The sequence below is a fragment of the Coregonus clupeaformis genome, unplaced genomic scaffold (assembly GCF_020615455.1).
Source record: "Coregonus clupeaformis isolate EN_2021a unplaced genomic scaffold, ASM2061545v1 scaf0105, whole genome shotgun sequence".
Classification (NCBI taxonomy): domain Eukaryota; kingdom Metazoa; phylum Chordata; class Actinopteri; order Salmoniformes; family Salmonidae; genus Coregonus; species Coregonus clupeaformis.
In genome coordinates, this window is record NW_025533560.1 from 549,044 (window position 1) to 562,171 (window position 13,128).

The 13,128-nt window shown below is 51.2% G+C and overlaps 1 protein-coding gene across 1 annotated transcript in view; it reads right to left on the reverse strand.

The window, feature by feature from the left end:
- Positions 1–1,841: 1,841 nt before the first annotated feature.
- Positions 1,842–13,128, reverse strand: part of LOC121580541 (ZZ-type zinc finger-containing protein 3-like) — a 37,246-nt gene continuing 25,959 nt past the window's right edge. The window contains exons 9-11 of the mRNA XM_041895480.2: positions 7,696–7,830; positions 4,531–4,631; positions 1,842–2,631 (exon numbers count right to left, since the gene is read on the reverse strand). Coding sequence (XP_041751414.1) covers positions 2,487–2,631; positions 4,531–4,631; positions 7,696–7,830 — 381 coding nt within the window. The 3' untranslated portion in view covers positions 1,842–2,486. The remainder of the gene's footprint in view (positions 2,632–4,530; positions 4,632–7,695; positions 7,831–13,128) is intronic.

The following is a 13,128-nucleotide window of genomic DNA, read 5'->3' on the forward strand; positions in this document are numbered from 1 at the left end:
TGTAGGTTTTAACTCCAACCCTGTTCCTGGAGAGATACCCTCCTGTAGGTTTTCGCTCCAACCCCAGTTGTAACTAACCTGATTCACCTTATCAACCAGCTAATTATTACACAAATCAGGTGCGCTGGATTAGGGTTGGAGCGAAAACCTACAGGACGGTAGCACTCCAGGAACAGGGTTGGAGAACCCCATAGAGATAGATAGAGGACTCGTCTTTGTATCTGTGCCATTTACAGTGTCTGTGACAGTGTGGGCAGCGCCATTTTGAAGTAGTACATTTTCTTCTTCCGAATTGGCTGATCCCTCCCGATGACCCGGTTGGACATGACTCCAACAGGGTCAGCAGAAGGGATCAGCCAAATGAAGTTGGAAGCCCCACCCAGTTGACTACATTAAAAATGGTGGAAGCCCTCAATGGTGCTGCCCATGGTAACACGGCCACTAGAGGCCTCTGTCATTCTCTATGGAGAACCTTGCTCTGGAGGCTAGATGATGGGGCAGTTTCATAGAGGTCAGGGGTTAAAGGTCGGAGGTCAAGGTTCGAGGGTTCAGAGGGGGAATTCTCCAAACAAAGAAAATGGCACACAGACTTTATGCAACTAACTTTACGTCGTGTCATAGTTACCACCGGGCTACTTTTCACCATATCACTGTATATCTGTTATTAGTTACCACCGGGCTACTTTTCACCATATCACTGTATATCTGTTATTATACATGATCAACCACATAATCAAAACAACAGCATCAACCACATGATCAACCACATCAAAAAGAAAAACACAATTTAAATTTTTCATCATAAGTTTAAGTTTCACAAGGCTTCCTTCCTTCAGCTTGTGTGCTTTCGGTGCTGTAGTGCTTCTCTGTTGGAAACTGAACTGGTTTAGAGGAAGGAGAGAGGGAAGGAGAGAGGGAAGGAGACCGAGAGAGGTGAGGAGATGACTAGCTGACCGAGGTGTATCAGGGTCTGTTACCATGGAGATGTGAGGTGGAGGTGTATTGGGTCTGTACCATGGAGATGTGAAATGGAGGTGTATCGGGTCCATTACCATGGAGACATGAGGTGGAGGTGTATCTGGTGTCCGTTACCATGGCTGCATCTGACAACACCCGCCATGTGGGTTACATCAGCAGATCTTGTCCTGTGATTGGTTTAAAAACCTGGTAGGATTCAAAGACATGCCTCTCATGGCCACCGAGCTCCTCGCCCTGCCCAAACAGGAAGCTTGTTAACAGGCCCCACCTACTCAAATACAGATATCTACCTATCTAGGAAGATATTCACTCTCATCAACAAAACGTTGAAACCACCACACTACCATCACCACACACCAGTCTCAGCACTCAGGGTCATATTCATTAGTGCAAAACGTAGCAAAACGTTTTGTAATAGAAAACTAAAAGTTCAGGTAGTCCCTCCCCGTTTTCTTCCGTTAGGTGAACACGATCCTGAATAGTAGTAGACCCACTAGACCAGGAGGAAGAGGAGGGAGGAAGGAGGAAGAGGAAGAGGGAGGAAGGAGGAAGAGGAAGAGGGAGGAAGGAGGAAGAGGAAGAGGGAGGAAGAGGGAGGAAGGAGGAGGAAGAGGAGGGAGGAAGAAGAGGGATGAAGAAGAGGGATGAAGAAGAGGGAGGGCCCTCTTGTCTGTCTCCGGGACTCGGGAATGTCGGTGTGCCCTCTTCAGTTTTTTAATTTAATTTTAAATAGTGTTTTTTATATTTCCATCATGTTCCGTTGGAAGTGAGCGCAGACCCCAGACCCCCTCCCAGACCCCCTCCCAGACCCCCTCCCAGACCCCCTCCCAGACTCCCAGCCCCCTCCCAGACCCCCTCCCAGACCCCCTCCCAGACCCCCTCCCAGAGACCCAATGCCTGCCATACTGCTGGGCTAGTGGGCTGGGGTGAGCAGGGTAGCTGGGGTGAGCAGGGTAGCTGGGGTGAGCAGGGTAGCTGGGGTGAGCAGGGTAGCTGGGGTGAGCAGGGTAGCTGGGGTGAGCAGGGTAGCTGGGGTGAGCAGGGTAGCTGGGGTGAGCAGGGTAGCTGGGGTGAGCAGGGTAGCTGGGGTGAGCAGGGTAGCTGGGGTGAGAGCTGTCTAGGTTCTCAAGGTCTGGAGCCATACAGTCTGGCCTGCCGGCTGGAGGCTTCTGCTGGCTGAGGCTAGGGGCCGCTGGAGTGTAGCTGAAACTGTGGCCCCTGAAGCTGAACCTGGTAGGAGCCGCCCGGTGTAACTGAAACTGTGGCCCCTGAAGCTGAACCTGGTAGGAGCCGCCCGGTGTAACTGAAACTGTGGCCCCAGGGCTGGACCAGGAAGCTAGGGGTCTGTATCTGTGGCCCCAGGGTTGGACCAGGAAGCTAGGGGTCTGTAGCTGTGGCCCTTGGGTTGGACCAGGAAGCTAGGGGTCTGTAGCTGTGGCCCCAGGGTTGGACCAGGAAGCTAGGGGTCTGTATCTGTGGCCCTTGGGCTGAGTTTAAGGGCCATGCTGTCATCTGTTAGCAGGGTAGTAGTTTGGGTCCAGATAGTTATATCCAGGGGTCTGATCCAGGCAGTAGTCCCTGTCTAGGAAGGTCTCATGGTGATAGACAGGTTCCAGACGGTGGCCGGGCGCGTGGCTCTCAGTCTTGTACAGGCTGGAGGAGGTAAACACAGGGGAAAGACAGGTTAATAAATTATCATTGGAAAAAGGGTTGCACGTACACCTTACAGTTGTGGCCAAATACACTGCTCAAAAAAATAAAAGGAACACTTAAACAACACAATGTAACTCCAAGTCAATCACACTTCTGTGAAATCAAACTGTCCACTTAGGAAGCAACACTGATTGACAATACATTTCACATGCTGTTGTGCAAATGGAATAGACAACAGGTGGAAATTATAGGCAATTAGCAAGACACCCCCAATAAAGGACTGGTTCTGCAGGTGGTGACCACAGACCACTTCTCAGTTCCTATGCTTCCTGGCTGATGTTTTGGTCACTTTTGAATGCTGGCGGTGCTTTCACTCTAGTGGTAGCATGAGACGGAGTCTACAACCCACACAAGTGGCTCAGGTAGTGCAGCTCATCCAGGATGGCACATCAATGCGAGCTGTGGCAAGAAGGTTTGCTGTGTCTGTCAGCGTAGTGTCCAGAGCATGGAGGCGCTACCAGGAGACAGGCCAGTACATCAGGAGACGTGGAGGAGGCCGTAGGAGGGCAACAACCCAGCAGCAGGACTGCTACCTCCACCTTTGTGCAAGGAGGAGCAGTGCCAGAGCCCTGCAAAATGACCTCCAGCAGGCCACAAATGTGCATGTGTCTGCTCAAACGGTCAGAAACAGACTCAATGAGGGTGGTATGAGGGCCCGACGTCCACAGGTGGGGTTTGTGCTTACAGCCCAACACCGTGCAGGACGTTTGGCATTTGCCAGAGAACACCAAGATTGGCAAATTCGCCACTGGCGCCCTGTGCTCTTCACAGATGAAAGCAGGTTCACACTGAGCACATGTGACAGACGTGACAGAGTCTGGAGACGCCGTGGAGAACGTTCTGCTGCCTGCAACATCCTCCAGCATGACCGGTTTGGCGGTGGGTCAGTCATGGTGTGGGGTGGCATTTCTTTGGGGGGCCGCAAAGCCCTCCATGTGCTCGCCAGAGGTAGCCTGACTGCCATTAGGTACCGAGATGAGATCCTCAGACCCCTTGTGAGACCATATGCTGGTGCGGTTGGCCCTGGGTTCCTCCTAATGCAAGACAATGGTAGACCTCATGTGGCTGGAGTGTGTCAGCAGTTCCTGCAAGAGGAAGGCATTGATGCTATGGACTGGCCAGCCCGTTCCCCAGACCTGAATCCAATTGAGCACATCTGGGACATCATGTCTCGCACCATCCACCAACGCCACGTTGCACCACAGACTGTCCAGGAGTTGGCGGATGCTTTAGTCCAGGTCTGGGAGGAGATCCCTCAGGAGACCATCCACCACCTCATCAGGAGCATGCCCAGGCGTTGTAGGGAGGTCATACAGGCACGTGGAGGCCACACACAGTACTGAGCCTCATTTTGACTTGTTTTAAGGACATTACATCAAAGTTGGATCAGCCTGTAGTGTGGTTTTCCACTTTAATTTTGAGGGTGACTCCAAATCCAGACCTCCATGGGTTGATAAATTTGATTTCCATTGATAATTTGTGTGTGATTTTGTTGTCAGCACATTCAACTATGTAAAGAAAAAAGTATTTAATAAGATTATTTCATTCATTCAGATCTAGGATGTGTTATTTTAGTGTTCCCTTTATTTTTTTGAGCAGTGTACATTGTCACCCTTATACTTTTCTTAAATAAGTTTTAACCCGTTTCAGGTATACTGAACCAGCCAATACATAGTAATTGAAGAAAGGGTCGTTGGCAAACACATCAATGAAACCGAAGTGGTCTACTGCACCAGGAACAAAACTGCTAAGATGCAGGCCAAGGTATGCAATGGAGTAAAACCTTCCTGTTTAAAATCATTAGCCTGATGAACAGATCCCCAGTCAGGCAGGACTCACCAGTCGGAGCAGTTGGAGCAGAAGTCTACAGCGTTGTATGAGGGACAGTCCTGACAATGCCACCGCACCCCCTGGATTGGCTCCACACCACACACGTCACACTGGAGAGAGAAACATTAGCTAGTCTCAGATGCAAGCTTTAAAAAAAAAAATACTAATGTCAAACCACATTACACTAAGGAGAGAGAGCGTTAGCTAGCTACCACACAGATTACACTAAGGAGTGAGTTAGCTAGCTACCACACAGATTACACTAAGGAGAGAGAGTTAGCTAGCTACCACACAGATTACACTAAGGAGAGAGTTAGCTAGCTACCACACAGATTACACTAAGGAGAGAGTTAGCTAGCTACCACACAGATTACACTAAGGAGAGAGAGTTAGCTAGCTACCACACAGATTACACTAAGGAGAGAGTTAGCTAGCTACCACACAGATTACACTAAGGAGAGAGTTAGCTAGCTACCACACATATTACACTAAGGAGAGAGTTAGCTAGCTACCACACAGATTACACTAAGGAGAGAGTTAGCTAGCTACCACACAGATTACACTAAGGAGAGAGAGTTAGCTAGCTACCACACAGATTACACTAAGGAGAGAGTTAGCTAGCTACCACACAGATTACACTAAGGAGAGAGTTAGCTAGCTACCACACAGATTACACTAAGGAGAGAGAGTTAGCTAGCTACCACACAGATTACACTAAGGAGAGAGTTAGCTAGCTACCACACAGATTACACTAAGGAGAGAGAGTTAGCTAGCTACCACACAGATTACACTAAGGAGAGAGAGTTAGCTAGCTACCACACATATTACACTAAGGAGAGAGAGTTAGCTAGCTACCACACAGATTACACTAAGGAGAGTGAGTAAACTAGCTACCACACAGATTACACTAAGGAGAGAGAGTTAGCTAGCTACCACACATATTACACTAAGGAGAGAGTTAGCTAGCTACCACACAGATTACACTAAGGAGAGAGAGTTAGCTAGCTACCACACAGATTACACTAAGGAGAGAGAGTTAGCTAGCTACCACACATATTACACTAAGGAGAGAGTTAGGTAGGTACCAAACAGATTACACTAAGGAGAGAGAGTTAGCTAGCTACCACACAGATTACACTAAGGAGAGAGAGTTAGCTAGCTACCACACATATTACACTAAGGAGAGAGAGTTAGCTAGCTACCACACAGATTACACTAAGGAGAGAGAGTTAGCTAGCTACCACACAGATTACACTAAGGAGAGAGTTAGCTAGCTACCACACAGATTACACTAAGGAGAGTGAGTAAACTAGCTACCACACAGATTACACTAAGGAGAGAGAGTTAGCTAGCTACCACACATATTACACTAAGGAGAGAGTTAGCTAGCTACCACACAGATTACACTAAGGAGAGAGAGTTAGCTAGCTACCACACAGATTACACTAAGGAGAGAGAGTTAGCTAGCTACCACACATATTACACTAAGGAGAGAGTTAGGTAGGTACCAAACAGATTACACTAAGGAGAGAGAGTTAGCTAGCTACCACACAGATTACACTAAGGAGAGAGAGTTAGCTAGATACCACACAGATTACACTAAGGAGAGAGAGTTAGCTAGCTACCACACATATTACACTAAGGAGAGAGAGAGTTAGCTAGCTACCACACAGATTACACTAAGGAGAGAGAGAGTTAGCTAGCTACCACACAGATTACATTAAGGAGAGAGAGTTAGCTAGCTACCACACAGATTACACTAAGGAGAGAGATAGTTAGCTAGCTACCACACATATTACACTAAGGAGAGAGAGTTAGCTAGCTACCACACAGATTACACTAAGGAGAGAGAGTTAGCTAGCTACCACACATATTACACTAAGGAGAGTGAGTTAGCTAGCTACCACACAGATTACACTAAGGAGAGAGAGTTAGCTAGCTACCACACAGATTACACTAAGGAGAGAGAGTTAGCTAGCTACCATACATATTACACTAAGGAGAGAGTTAGCTAGCTACCACACAGATTACACTAAGGAGAGTTAGCTAGCTACCACACAGATTACACTAAGGAGAGAGTTAGCTAGCTACCACACAGATTACACTAAGGAGAGAGTTAGCTAGCTACCACACAGATTACACTAAGGAGAGAGAGTTAGCTAGCTACCACACAGATTACACTAAGGAGAGAGTTAGCTAGCTACCACACAGATTACACTAAGGAGAGAGAGTTAGCTAGCTACCACACAGATTACACTAAGGAGAGAGTTAGCTAGCTACCACACAGATTACACTAAGGAGAGAGAGTTAGCTAGCTACCACACATATTACACTAAGGAGAGAGTTAGCTAGCTACCACACAGATTACACTAAGGAGAGAGTTAGCTAGCTACCACACAGATTACACTAAGGAGAGCGAGTTAGCTAGCTACCACACAGATTACACTAAGGAGATAGTTAGCTAGCTACCACACAGATTACACTAAGGAGAGAGAGTTAGCTAGCTACCACACAGATTACACTAAGGAGAGAGAGTTAGCTAGCTACCACACAGATTACACTAAGGAGAGAGAGTTAGCTAGCTACCACACAGATTACACTAAGGAGAGAGTTAGCTAGCTACCACACAGATTACACTAAGGAGAGAGTTAGCTAGCTACCACACAGATTACACTAAGGAGAGAGTTAGCTAGCTACCACACAGATTACACTAAGGAGAGCGAGTTAGCTAGCTACCACACAGATTACACTAAGGAGAGAGTTAGCTAGCTACCACACAGATTACACTAAGGAGATAGTTAGCTAGCTACCACACAGATTACACTAAGGAGAGAGTTAGCTAGCTACCACACAGATTACATAATGTGGTGTTTTGTTGATGGTGGTGGAAAACACTGTCTCAGGCGCCGCTCCAGAATCTCCCATAAGTGTTGAATTGTGTTGAGATCTGGTGACTGAGACGGCCGTGGCATATGGTTTACATAGTTTTCGTGCCCTGTGGATAGGGGCGTTGTCATCCTAGAAGAAACCACTACCTTGTATCCATGGTACAGTGCCATGGCGGTGTGTGTGTGAGTGTGTGTGTGAGTGAGTGACTGTGTGTGTACCTTGTATCCAGAGTGAAGGGCCATGGCAGTGAGTGTGTGTGTGTGGTGAGTGAGTGAGTGTGTGTACCTTGTATCCATGGTGAAGGGCCATGCCGCTCTCAGCCTGGATCTCCTGTAGTTTGTGTTTCTTCATCCTCTTCAGCTCCAGAAGCTCCTTGTACTCCGGCAGGTGTCTCAACTCCACAGGTACACCATCCTCATCCTGGAGAAACACGCACACACACACACACACACACACACACGGAGACACAAACACACACACACAAGGAGACACAAACACACACACACACACACACACACACACACACGGAGACACAAACACACACACACACACACGGAGACACAAACACACACACACGGACAAGGAGCCACACACGAAAGACACACTCCTTAGTATCACAGACTAATATTTGCAGTGAGTTTTCTAAAGAGCATAGGCATGCAGCCCCTCTAACCAATAAAGACTGACTCCTTGTAGTGAGATTCCTTTAACAGTAGAACGGCCGGGCCGATTCTAACCATCTAATAAATACATTTCACATACGCCATCGCCAAAAATAATTATTTGGTTGTGTTTATGTAGGTATTGGGTAGTATTAGAATACATATTGTTTTTCCTTCTTCAATAGCATTTATGACTTTATGTTACTGTAGGCTATATGTAAAAAAATAAATAAAATAAAAACAAAACAAGTGTTCAATAGTTGGTGTCTTTATTTTTTAATTTTTTTATGGGGGTAGATCAGCTTTAATATTGCAGATAGATTGTAACTTCCATCAATGTAATTGTCTGCATCACTTCCATTATTTAATGTATTTATTTATTTTCCACTTTGTTGGAGTCTTTGTTCCAGCTATGAAACAGAAAGCGTATGTGTTGGAACACGGCAGCAGCTTGTTTTTATAAACGGCAAAATAATAAAATACCCCGACCACCAAGACGCACGGGAAGCAAGACTCAGTCAGATGATGAAAGCATCAGTTGCCTAGACGACATTATAGGCGCCAACTGTGCTTAATTAATAGTGGAAATCAGCACTAAAGCAATAATGGCATTATAATGAATATAAGTGTCGATATGACAGCAGTCAAAAATAGTCCATTATTTATCCATTGGATACCATGTCTGTTTCCAGCTCATCAACAGAGAGATCCCAGGCAGTGACTCCTTGCTCCCTGTGAGCCTCAGCACAGTACAGTCCCTGATCCCAGGCAGTGACTCCTTGCTCCCTGTGAGCCTCAGCACAGTACAGTCCCTGATCCCAGGCAGTGACTCCTTGCTCCCTGTGAGCCTCAGCACAGTACAGTCCCTGATCCCAGGCAGTGACTCCTTGCTCCCTGTGAGCCTCAGCACAGTACAGTCCCTGATCCCAGGCAGTGACTCCTTGCTCCCTGTGAGCCTCAGTACAGTCCCTGATCCCAGGCAGTGACTCCTTGCTCCCTGTGAGCCTCAGTACAGTCCCTGATCCCAGGCAGTGTCTGCTTGCTCCCTGTGAGCCTCAGTACAGTACAGTCCCTGATCCCAGGCAGTGACTCCTTGCTCCCTGTGAGCCTCAGTACAGTCCCTGATCCCAGGCAGTGAGTCCTTGCTCCCTGTGAGCCTCAGTACAGTCCCTGATCCCAGGCAGTGACTCCTTGCTCCCTGTGAGCCTCAGCACAGTCCCTGATCCCAGGCAGTGACTCCTTGCTCCCTGTGAGCCTCAGTACAGTCCCTGATCCCAGGCAGTGACTCCTTGCTCCCTGTGAGCCTCAGCACAGTACAGTCCCTGATCCAAGGCAGTGTCTCCTTGCTCCCTGTGAGCCTCAGTACAGTCCCTGATCCCAGGCAGTGACTCCTTGCTCCCTGTGAGCCTCAGTACAGTCTCTGATCCCAGGCAGTGACTCCTTGCTCCCTGTGAGCCTCAGTACAGTCCCTGATCCCAGGCAGTGACTCCTTGCTCCCTGTGAGCCTCAGTACAGTACAGTCCCTGATCCCAGGCAGTGACTCCTTGCTCCCTGTGAGCCTCAGTACAGTCCCTGATCCCAGGCAGTGACTCCTTGCTCCCTGTGAGCCTCAGCACAGTCATACCTGATCCCAGGCAGTGACTCCTTGCTCCCTGTGAGCCTCAGCACAGTCCCTGATCCCAGGCAGTGACTCCTTGCTCCCTGTGAGCCTCAGTACAGTCCCTGATCCCAGGCAGTGACTCCTTGCTCCCTGTGAGCCTCAGTACAGTCCCTGATCCCAGGCAGTGACTCCTTGCTCCCTGTGAGCCTCAGTACAGTCCCTGATCCCAGGCAGTGACTCCTTGCTCCCTGTGAGCCTCAGTACAGTCCCTGATCCCAGGCAGTGACTCCTTGCTCCCTGTGAGCCTCAGTACAGTCCCTGATCCCAGGCAGTGACTCCTTGCTCCCTGTGAGCCTCAGTACAGTCCCTGATCCCAGGCAGTGACTCCTTGCTCCCTGTGAGCCTAACAACAGTCCCTGATCCCAGGCAGTGACTCCTTGCTCCCTGTGAGCCTCAGTACAGTCCCTGATCCCAGGCAGTGACTCCTTGCTCCCTGTGAGCCTCAGTCCCTGATCCCAGGCAGTGACTCCTTGCTCCCTGTGAGCCTCAGCACAGTCCCTGATCCCAGGCAGTGACTCCTTGCTCCCTGTGAGCCTCAGCACAGTCCCTGATCCCAGGCAGTGACTCCTTGCTCCCTGTGAGCCTCAGTACAGTCCCTGATCCCAGGCAGTGACTCCTTGCTCCCTGTGAGCCTCAGCACAGTCCCTGATCCCAGGCAGTGACTCCTTGCTCCCTGTGAGCCTCAGTACAGTCCCTGATCCCAGGCAGTGACTCCTTGCTCCCTGTGAGCCTCAGTACAGTCCCTGATCCCAGGCAGTGACTCCTTGCTCCCTGTGAGCCTCAGCACAGTCCCTGATCCCAGGCAGTGACTCCTTGCTCCCTGTGAGCCTCAGTACAGTCCCTGATCCCAGGCAGTGACTCCTTGCTCCCTGTGAGCCTCAGCACAGTCCCTGATCCCAGGCAGTGACTCCTTGCTCCCTGTGAGCCTCAGTACAGTCCCTGATCCCAGGCAGTGACTCCTTGCTCCCTGTGAGCCTCAGCACAGTCCCTGATCCCAGGCAGTGACTCCTTGCTCCCTGTGAGCCTCAGCACAGTCCCTGATCCCAGGCAGTGACTCCTTGCTCCCTGTGAGCCTCAGTACAGTCCCTGATCCCAGGCAGTGACTCCTTGCTCCCTGTGAGCCTCAGCACAGTCCCTGATCCCAGGCAGTGACTCCTTGCTCCCTGTGAGCCTCAGTACAGTCCCTGATCCCAGGCAGTGACTCCTTGCTCCCTGTGAGCCTCAGTACAGTCCCTGATCCCAGGCAGTGACTCCTTCCTCCCTGTGAGCCTCAGTACAGTCCCTGATCCCAGGCAGTGACTCCTTGCTCCCTGTGAGCCTCAGTACAGTCCCTGATCCCAGGCAGTGACTCCTTGCTCCCTGTGAGCCTCAGTACAGTACAGTCCCTGATCCCAGGCAGTGACTCCTTCCTCCCTGTGAGCCTCAGCACAGTCCCTGATCCCAGGCAGTGACTCCTTCCTCCCTGTGAGTCTCAGAACAGTCCCTGATGTGCTGTAGCATGTCCATCTCACATAAACAATAAAAGCTGGTGAGTGTGTTGCTGATGTTTTTTGCTTGAGATGTAGGGCCTGCTCTCTGTGATTACATTTTGTGCCAATAATCATCCTGTAGCATTGTCACTGGCTTGATCTATCCAAACAGTGCCATCCCTTCCTCTCGCTCTCAACCAATCAAATGTATTGATAAAGCCCTTTTTACATCAGCAGATGTCACAAAGTGCTATACAGAAACCCAGCCTAAAACCCCAAACAGCAAGCCATACAGATGCTCTCCTGTCTCACTGTTTCATCTGGTGGTACTCAGTGCGCACCGTTCTGGCTTTTTTGCGCTTAGGCCTCGGCGGCGTAGGCTCAAAGGCCTCGGCGGCGTAGGCTCAAAGGCCTCGGCGGCGTAGGCTCAAAGGCCTCGGCGGCGTAGGCTCAAAGGCCTCGGCGGCGTAGGCTCAAAGGCCTCGGCGGCGTAGGCTCAAAGGCCTCGGCGGCGTAGGCTCAAAGGCCTCGGCGGCGTAGGCTCAAAGGCCTCGGCGGCGTAGGCTCAAAGGCCTCGGCGGCGTAGGCTCAAAGGCCTCGGCGGCGTAGGCTCAAAGGCCTCGGCGGCGTAGGCTCAAAGGCCTCGGCGGCGTAGGGCTCAAGGCCTCGGCGGCGTAGGCTCAAAGGCCTCGGCGGCGTAGGCTCAAAGGCCTCGGCGGCGTAGGCTCAAAGGCATCGGCGGCGTAGGCTCAAAGGCCTCGGCGGCGTAGGCTCTTAGGCCTCGGCGGCGTAGGTTCTTAGGCCTCGGCGGCGTAGGCTCAAAGGCCTCGGCGGCGTAGGTTCTTAGGCCTCGGCGGCGTAGGTTCTTAGGCCTCGGCGGCGTAGGTTCTTAGGCCTCGGCGGCGTAGGTTCTTAGGCCTCGGCGGCGTAGGTTCTTAGGCCTCGGCGGCGTAGGTTCTTAGGCCTCGGCGGCGTAGGTTCTTAGGCCTCGGCGGCGTAGGTTCTTAGGCCTCGGCGGCGTAGGTTCTTAGGCCTCGGCGGCGTAGGGTTCTTAGGCCTCGGCGGCGTAGGTTCTTAGGCCTCGGCGGCGTAGGGTTCTTAGGCCTCGGCGGCGTAGGCTCTTAGGCCTCGGCGGCGTAGGGCTCCCAAGGCCTCGGCGGCGTAGGTTCTTAGGCCTCGGCGGCGTAGGTTCTTAGGCCTCGGCGGCGTAGGTTCATAGGCCTCGGCGGCGTAGGTTCTTAGGCCTCGGCGGCGTAGGTTCTTAGGCCTCGGCGGCGTAGGTTCTTAGGCCTCTGCGGCGTAGGTTCTTAGGCCTCTGCGGCGTAGGTTCTTAGGCCTCGGCGGCGTAGGCTCAAAGGCCTCGGCGGCGTAGGCTCTTAGGCCTCGGCGGCGTAGGTTCTTGAGGCCTCGGCGGCGTAGGTTCTTAGGCCTCGGCGGCGTAGGTTCTTAGGCCTCGGCGGCGTAGGGTTCTTAGGCCTCGGCGGCGTAGGGTTCTTAGGCCTCGGCGGCGTAGGTTCTTAGGCCTCGGCGGCGTAGGGTTCTTAGGCCTCGGCGGCGTAGGTTCTTAGGCCTCGGCGGCGTAGGTTCTTAGGCCTCGGCGGCGTAGGTTCTTAGGCCTCGGCGGCGTAGGTTCTTAGGCCTCGGCGGCGTAGGTTCTTAGGCCTCGGCGGCGTAGGTTCTTAGGCCTCGGCGGCGTAGGTTCTTAGGCCTCTGCGGCGTAGGTTCTTAGGCCTCGGCGGCGTAGGTTCTTAGGCCTCGGCGGCGTAGGTTCAGGCTGAGGCTCAGAATCAGAAGAATCATCAGAGATATCATGACTCATTTCTTCCCCACCATCTGAGTCGTTTTCATTCAGATTTTGTAGCAGCGCTAACGCAGCATGTACATCCATTCGTCTTGGTCTTCTTGCCATTGTAAATGACGCCTCTCA